Raw genomic sequence first — 9,201 nt, 5'->3', positions numbered from 1 at the left:
TTTAGCGCTCAGTAATACGGCTTCACCACCACCATATGAATGTTACATGGTACTTGTCGCGTCAAGCCAGTCAAAACCTAACGGCCTTTGTCGTCACTGCCACATGACGAAACGTCACTTCCCATAACAAAAATAGCCGATGTGTGTCGCTGTAGTATGAAATCAAGGTAGTTTATCGGGTGAAATAAAATTTTAACGGCTTCGTTTTTCGGCGATGCTACTTTCGCAACGATGTCGACGCATTCCACAGTACCAAAACAAGCGTTGAAAACGATATGCTTAATTTGTGTCACAGGGCCCCTTTAACGTTTCGTGTTTCCTTGTATAAAATAAATCGTCGGCAGCCACAAGTGGCTGTACAGACGTAACAGACACCTAAATTTAAATACACAAATATTTCTGCATTTCAGTAGGCCCCTACCTCAAATCACCAGCTCATATGTTCAACAAATATATTAGTTTATTTCGCGATGAAATACGTCATCGATAAGAGCTCACTATTATTAAGTAACTATGTTTGTAATTATAAAGATTGGCTTGGTCTGGCCTTTGATCGATAATACGGGGCCAACATTTCTGCCGCGACGTTTTTGGAGCCTCTTTATTTGGTGGCCCAAAAACTCACTCATTCAGAATTAAAGACAGAACGCGACATAAAGGGTTCACGATAATCGAAAGACCGCCACGGTGGTACAGTGGTTACGGTGCTCGGCTGCTGACCCGAAAGTCGCGGCTTCGATCCCGGCCGTGGCAGTCACATTTCAATGGAGGTAGAATGCCAGAGGCCCGTGTATTATGCGATGTTAATGTACGGTAAGGAACACCAGATGGTCGATATTTCCGGAGCCCAGCGCTACGGCGTACCTCATAACCATCTCGTGGTTTTGGCCAGCAAAACCCCACAAACTATTATTAGAGTACGACGAACGAAAATGGCGTCATGAAGGAATATGATATATGTGAAAAGGAACAAGAAGAATGAGGAGTGTGTCAGTGGCAGACCCGTGTTAATGGCATCTTATACAACATCGCGAAAAAGAAATGTGCATAGGCCGGCGATGTAGCGACAAGATAACAACCGCTGGTCATAAAGAGTCACAGACTGGATTCCAATGGAAGGCAAGCGTGGCAGGGTACGGCAGAAATTTCGGTGGGTAGATGAGATTAAGGAGTTTGTGAGCATAACCTGGCCGCGGCTAGCACGTGACTCGGTTGACTTGAGAAACACGCGAGAGACCTTTGCTATCCTTTGCCCTGCAGTGGGTGTAGTCAGGCTGCTGCTGCTGCTGCTGCTGATGATGATGATGACGATGATGACCCTGCAGCTGGACCTGCTTCGCTTCCCGTACCCGCGTCTCTTCTACGGCTCCGAGGACCACACCCTGAGCTGGACCGTGCTGCGCTTCGCCATCGTTTTCTTCGTGCCCTTCAGCATACTCGTCAAGAAGCTGGTGCGCGAGAAGCGCGTCGGCACCAGGGTGAGCGCACGTTGCCTGGGACGTTAGTCTCGCCGAGTGTACTTTAGACCTCCAAAAAAAGAGACAGGGCGTGCAAACACGGACACAAGAAAGGAGGTGTCCTGACTTCTTTCTTGTGTCCGTGTTTGCACGCCCTGTCTCTTTTTTTAGAATGAATACGTACCAACTAGCTCAGCTCTCTGTTATTCGAAGTACTTTAGAGGACGTGGTAATGTTATATGCCGCGAAAGTTTACAATAGGGCACATTCGTGCTCCCCCCTCCCCCCCCCAAAAAAAAAAAAAGAAAATAAAGCCCTCCGTAAGTTTAGACATGTTACAGGCTGTTTAGAAACAGCAGACGTCTGTAGACAGGTGGAATTAAACTCAAAAAGGCTACTTTTTCTTTTCCATTTGCTAGAAAGTATGCTGCTTCTGCGCAGAAGACGAGTAACCTGTAATGGCCTACCAATGTAATCTACCTACCCCCGTCCCCCCTTAACAAAAAATGATAGACGTAATATCAAGAGATAGGAAGACAGCAGAGTGCATCAGGAAACAAATAGGGGTGGCCGATTTCCTAAATGATAACTGAGGGAAAAGATATGCTTACCTACCGCATAATGAAAGGAGACCGATGGTCACATGGGCATCGGCAGGATTTTGTCTTGGCGGCTGCAAGCTCTGTAACATAGCGCGACAGGGGGGGGTCCATCGTTGGCATCCGAATCCGCTGCATGCGAAAGTTGTGGATTCGGATCCCACCGACGGAACGGGCATTGGTTGGGTTTAACAAAGAAACGAGCCCCTCGAACTGTATGTATATGCACACCTCATACTACCCACGTCGACGCACGCTTGTTTCATTGCGCGTAGGAAATGCTACGCCGCGCGGGCCTGGGCGACGTCGCCTACTATTTCGGCCACATGTCCGAGTCAGGCTTCGTCATCTTCGGCGCCATCCTGCTGATGTACGTGCCGCTGTTCGTGTACCGCAACGCCAGCGGCACGGCCTTCTTCGAGTACGTCAGCCCGTCGCTCTTCATGTTCATACTGTGCATCGTCGGAATGCAGACCATCCTCAATGCCATGGTGCTCGCACAATTTCTATGGGAGCGTAAGTGCAACAATTTCAGTCGTTTTACGTGGCAAAACCAGAAGTGTAGCCAGAAATTTTTTTCGGGGGGGGGGGGGGAATCAACCATCCTTTTTGTATGTTCGTGCGTGCGTTTGCATGTGTGCGTCTATATATGCACATGCAAAATCGAAAAATTTCGGGGGGGCCCCTGGCTACACCCCTGGCCAAAGCCACGTGATTGCGAAGCGTTCCATAGCGGGAGCGACTCCGGCATGAGCGGCGCCAGCATTTATCTACTGATGGGGGCGAGGCACCTACTATAATGAGTTCTTTACGAGGGGTGCGGGGGGAGGGGGTGGACTTATGCGATGTGTTTTGACTGTTTGCTCTTATGGGGTGGGGTGCAGAAGGGGGCAGGCGAAAATTTTGGTGGGCTCTATCTCCCAAATTCAATTTTTTGGCGCTTGCATTAAACGCACACACACACGCACACTCACTCACTCACTCACTCACTCACTCACTCACTCACTCACTCACTCACTCACTCACTCACTCACTCACTCACTCACTCACTCACTCACTCACTCACTCACTCACTCACTCACTCACTCACTCACTCACTCACTCACTCACTCACTCACTCACTCACTCACTCACTCACTCACTCACTCACTCACTCACTCACTCACTCACTCACTCACTCACTCACTCACTCACTCACTCACTCACTCACTCACTCACTCACTCACTCACTCACTCACTCACTCACTCACTCACTCACTCACTCACTCACTCACTCACTCACTCACTCACTCACTCACTCACTCACTCACTCACTCACTCACTCACTCACTCACTCACTCACTCACTCACTCACTCACTCACTCACTCACTCACTCACTCACTCACTCACTCACTCACTCACTCACTCACTCACTCTGAGTTTTTCATACAGGACTGGGGCTCGTTGGAAAAGAGTTGCAGGTCACTCTGCACTCTTCGACATTAGAAATCGGATATCCGACGAGCTTCTCTTGTACCATTTCTTAGAAATAGTTACGAAGAGCGACTCGGGAATGTTAAATGGTCAGACTTCGTCATCACGCGAAAAACGATGGCGAAAGGGACCACACTTTACGCTTCAAAACAGGCAACTGCGATTTTGAGCAAACTCATGCAGTGCTAACTTTTATTGTCATGCCAGGGTTGGTACTTCGACTCCTTTTAAGATCAATCACGCAGGACTCGTGAAGATAGCGTCATCTCTGCAACAGCGCAAGCAACTCCGTCATCCTCCACGAAATGATTACTAAAGTCAACAATTTATGCTTAAACCTAAGCAATGCTGATTTTAAAGGGTTCTTGCTGTTCTTATTTGCATTTCCAAGAAAAGGCTCTTGCATAAGTCATTTAAATAACAACGCTGCAGTTGTTTACAGACACGCGTGGCTACTTTTGGCTACTTTTACTGTCCTCAACTCAATTTGGCTACTTTCTGGCTAGTTTTCTCAATTTTTTTACTACTTTTAGTCTTTTCGACATGATAACCCTGCTCTCGGCGTTGGCAGCATCAGCACGAGTGATGCAAAAAAAAAAAAGAAACCATCATGTGATGGCGTCACTCTCTGACGTCATCATAGCGTCACAGGTCGCTAAATTTCGTCATCATGAAGTCACGTTGACGTCACATGACGTGCCGTCACATCATGACGTCTTCACATATGACTTCGTCGCTTGTTAAAGTTTAAGGTGGGCCGTTTAAGGAGGTGCTGCAAAACCACGTCAGGTGCAGAAAACTCCCAATGCCTTCGATCCCAGAGGCAGTGCAAAAGCAAGCACGATGGTTGCAGAAAACATTTGGGAAGGGTGGCTGGGGTACAGTATCGATATGATTGACTGAGAAGAAAAGGAAGGTGGCATTCGCCTTCGTCTGATGCAAATGCATAAAGGACCATGAGACTTTTTAGGGGCGAAGCTCCTTAAGGCGGCACCCGTTCGTCCCTCGTAGTAGTGCGTAACCAGTCGTAACGCTAGTACCAGATCTTGACCTCCAAGGTGGTGCCGGTGGGAGATTTTTCCTGTGCGTTGTTGAACAATAAAAAATTCGCAGCGTGCGCGTTAACTAAAAGCCGAATTCTTCTGTCTCTCATTCCCCATTAGCAGCCATTGGCATGTTCCAGTAGGAAACGTTAGTAGAAGTAGAAGTGTAAGTGTTAGCTAAAAGCCGACTTCTTCTGTGTCTCATTCCCATTAGCAGCCATTGTTTACCTCCAAGGTTTACCGATGAACCTCCGCAGCTTCGCCCACTCATCATCATTCACTCCGTGGATATGCTGTGATTTTTTTGATGACCCGTGACACGAGTTATTTTAGCTTCCTCTCTACAATGCCACAAATTCTGCTCAACCTATTAGACGCCGAAAAAACCACCCCAACGGCAAAACGAGAGACATTTTTAAAACTATGGCACACTTGGTGCATATAAGGAAGCACCACTCAGAGATTCTTATCCTCCGGTACTCGATGACCAGACAGAAAGTCTGCGTCCATCTTAACCCGCTTAATCAATGTATGAATTGTGTGTCGGATGACGTCATGCCCTTTTTCACGTGAACGCGTATAAGTAGCTCGGACGAGTCGGTCCTTTAATATAAGGGTTTCTTGGCACACGCGCTCTTTTCAGGTGAGCTCTTACTCGCATGTGCCTCAACACGTTTCACAGTGCGACTGTGCACCTGCACTTCATGAAACGGACGTACTATCAGTTCTCTGAAATTGCAGCACTAGAGAGATCATTGAGGCGTCTGACATTAGAAAGGGGCGAACAGTGCATTAGCCCGGCTTACATGATAGCGACTACCTGTTTCTGGAACGCTCTATACCATGACAGTTCTTCTATCTGTCCGTCCGTCCGTCCGTATGTATGTATGTATGTATGTATGTATGTATGTATGTATGTATGTATGTATGTATGTATGTATGTATGTATGTATGTATGTATGTATGTATGTATGTATGTATGTATGTATGTATGTATGTATGTATGTATGTATGTATGTATGTATGTATGTATGTATGTATGTATGTATGTATGTATGTATGTATGTATGTATGTATGTATGTATGTAAACACCGTCATTTGCTGTATGCAGCCAGCGTTGCATTCGCTGCGGCCGTTGTGTATTGGCTCGCGATTGGCCTGGTCCCGTACGCGATCCTCCAGAACCCATTCGGGCTCGGATACTACCTTACCCCCAAAATGGACAAGGTGGTCACGGCGATCAGCCCTTGCATGCTGCTGCACTGGGTCCTGCGGGCCATCGAGCGCTTCGAGAAGTACCGTAAGTCGTGGCCGGATGTCAAAAGGAAATGACAACACGAGGCTGCGTATCCTCCGAACCCCTGCATATGACGTACCAAACGTTTTCCCTGAAAGAAAAAAAAAAAGACTAAGCTATAAGGGTGTGCGACAGGTACTGCTATTACTACTATGTAATTTTGAGGGGTTTTATGCGCCAAAGCCACGATATGATTCAGGCACGCCGTAGTGGAGGGCTCCGGAAATTTCGACCACACGCGAAACACACCCGCCGAGCAGTGTCTGTGCGGAAAACATTGCCATATTAAACTTGTAGGGCGTAGGAGGAAAACGCTGCCTTTTTTTTGGGCGCTTGCTAACGTTTTATCGCGCCCCTACTGAGATGACGGCCGCGACCTCCCATCTTATGGCGGGCATAGCTTCACTCCTGAGGCATAGTTTCCACTCCAGCGGTTAATTTCAAACCTTGATCAGGCAATGTACTGGCGAAGCGCGCGTAGCATTTCTCACCTAGTCCATACGACGGCTCAGTTTTGCTTTTTCCGCTCGCTAGGCTGTGCGTTCTGGCGCTGCTGTCGCGTGTGGAAAAGTCCACCGCACAGTGCCTATATACGGTATTGCTTATACGGTTCTGACCTATACGATTCGCAGAGGTTGATCTAACGTGGGAGAGCATGAAGTACAACAGCACCACGCTGGACAACGTAGCCGTGAGCTGTTTGTGCGGCATCGGCATCGCCGAGGTGGTAGTCCTGGTGGGCGTCGTCATCTTCCTGGACAACGTGGCACCCTGGGGATACGGTGTGCGCAAGCCGCCCTACTACTTCCTATCCGTGAGTTGAAACCACTTGTTTGCCGACGAGTGAGAAGCGTATGTCGAACCGAGGGGTTTCGGTATTTTATCGAAGCTGTAAATGCAACATTTGCCTGATTCGCGGGGTCCGTCCATGTCCGACTCCAGCATCATATGGCGCCAGAGATCCCGCCATTATGCGACGTTATCACTTTCTTGGAGGAGGTCACGTGATTTATTTGCTCGTGACGTCACAGATGCCGTTTTGCTGCGTTACTATGACGTCACTGCGTGGCGTCACGTGATGACTTCATCAACTGACGTCGTCGATCGGTCAAAGGTGGGCCGATCCCGGAGGCTTTTCAGAAAACTTAAAGGGGTCCTTAGCCCCCTTTCTAAGTGATCATCGAATGACCCCGGTATCGGAGTTAATTGCCTCACGAATCGACTGCCGTGAAAGGGGGTTTATTGACGACGTCTGGTAGCAGGCATACAGCAGGTATAGCGAGAAACAAACAGGCTCAGCGACCACAGCTCGCGATCCTGACCTGTCCAGACCTCTCTCCAGCGCCCAAGTTCTAGTTCATACCTCCTGCCTCTAGGGATGTAACCTACGAGCGTTGTGGCGCTAGTCAGCTTTAACGCTCGTGGTGATGTTTCGCCAGCGCAGAGCGCTCATATCGTGTAATTATTATGCATAAATGCAAAATACTTCGGAAATAATATACGGAAAGTGATTAAATTTTTTTGTTTGCATTTAAAAGGACACAGCCGTTCTACACTATGCAAGACTACGGCTTCTCACGTTAGTCAACCAGCGTGCAGTAAATACTTAACCGCACTGTATAGATTACTTGACCGTCCGTGTAAGTTTGCAGAAACAGTCACATAATACTGGCAGTTCGTCACAGAATACAGGCGTTCTTACTCCAGTGCCGTCCAAACGGTCGCAGAGTAACAGACGAACAGGTTATAGGTAGCGCCATCTACGGCGAGCGGTTGAACGAGAGCGGGGACGCGCGCTCCCATAGGGCCCCCGCTATCTGGGCAGGTCAGTACAGTAAGTCGTGGGGCAGACTTTGCGCCCCCCTCCTAGGAGATTAGAGATGGGGGGGGGGGGGGGGGGAGGGGAGGCGCCCCCCTTTCTCCCATCGTGCGCACGCGCATGCCTGCAAGGAATACTGTGACGGATTCTGAAAGATAACGGACGGTTTAAAGTTAACTTATTTGGATTTTGAAGTCTAGAAACGAAGCGTGGCTCCTTTTAGAGACTTATCGCGACAACCATTGACGAAAACGTCGCAAGAGAGCTGTGCACAAAAAGTGTGACGTTGGAGATGTGTACGGCGAATATGATGACTGCGACGACGTGTATAAAAACTCGTGGAGAACTTTTCTTGGCAACGAAGCGAAGGCTACAGGGCCAAATTGAGCGTATACCATACAGCCAATTAATGTAGTTCACATTACACTGATCACCGAGCCGTCTTTGTTGCAGCTGAGAAATGGCGTTGAGCAAAAAATAAATATACATGTGTCACATGATGCGTATACCATGTGTGTGTCATTGAAACAACAATAAGCATGATAATCAAGCTAACCCTAGACAACCAGGAGTGCTAAGAATATTCAGCTGAACCTTAGCATACGCTACGTATATCCTGGCATAGCCGAGCTAAGCCACCACAATTTTTAAGAGCGTAAATTCTACTCTTAGTCCTCCCATTTCCTCGAGGGAGGCCGTTCTTCGGGCCATTGGCTCGGATGAGCAGCTGGGGCTGTTGCACCGGGCCTGCCTGGACCAGCGGGCTTCCGGACGACCTAGGGGCCCAACGACATTTAAAAAGATTGTTTTGAATTAATTTATATCCATATACGGATCGTCTTTCAAGCGCTCGTCAGCGTCTAGCCATGGTCCACGCAATGCGCATAATGCGGCTACCGAAGCGCGTGTTTCGCGTTAGGTTTTCGCTAACTCAATTTTTTCCTGATTTGTAAGAATACTCTATGTCGGCGATACATGTTGTCTTAGGGATTTTGTTTCACCACAGCGAAATCTTTCAACAAAGCTTTCATAGAAAGTGTTCTGCTTAGATTTCTTTTGTATCGCTGGTACAACGCATTCATGCGTATAAACTGCGCAAACTAACGACCACATAGACCCAACAAAAGGACAAGCGCGTTAGGACCAACCCACCCAACAACAATTCCTTATAAACTGCATTTATATGGTTTTTATGCGCTCACCTTTTGCGAGCGTGAGTGCCTTAGCCCAGTGGGTAAGACACTCGGCTTGTGAGCGTGGGTTCTGAGCAAATAAATTCTGCGGCGTGAATAAACCAGGACGAGAAGAGAGCCACGAAAACAGGACGAGCGCTGATTTTCAACTGACTGTTTCATTGGCGAAGTGACGTATACGTTTATGTGAGAGCACATCGTCAAAAAAATCTCACGAAACCTGTCAAGAAATCAACTTCTTTTTTTCAATTGTGATAGTGATGGATTACTAACACACCTACTTCCTGCGAGATTAATGAAACATGCCTGAATTATTTC

At 47.9% G+C, this 9,201-nt stretch overlaps 1 protein-coding gene across 1 annotated transcript in view; it reads left to right on the top strand.

Annotated features, from left to right (window-relative positions):
• Positions 1-1,313: 1,313 nt before the first annotated feature.
• LOC119405573 (ATP-binding cassette sub-family A member 7) overlaps positions 1,314-9,201 on the top strand; it is a 67,514-nt gene continuing 59,626 nt past the window's right edge. The window contains exons 1-4 of the mRNA XM_049419446.1: positions 1,314-1,478; positions 2,332-2,572; positions 5,686-5,874; positions 6,504-6,685. Coding sequence (XP_049275403.1) covers positions 1,314-1,478; positions 2,332-2,572; positions 5,686-5,874; positions 6,504-6,685 — 777 coding nt within the window. The remainder of the gene's footprint in view (positions 1,479-2,331; positions 2,573-5,685; positions 5,875-6,503; positions 6,686-9,201) is intronic.

The sequence above is a fragment of the Rhipicephalus sanguineus genome, chromosome 9, assembly GCF_013339695.2.
Source record: "Rhipicephalus sanguineus isolate Rsan-2018 chromosome 9, BIME_Rsan_1.4, whole genome shotgun sequence".
Classification (NCBI taxonomy): Eukaryota; Metazoa; Arthropoda; class Arachnida; order Ixodida; family Ixodidae; genus Rhipicephalus; species Rhipicephalus sanguineus.
This window is presented reverse-complemented; position numbering and strand designations above follow the sequence as displayed.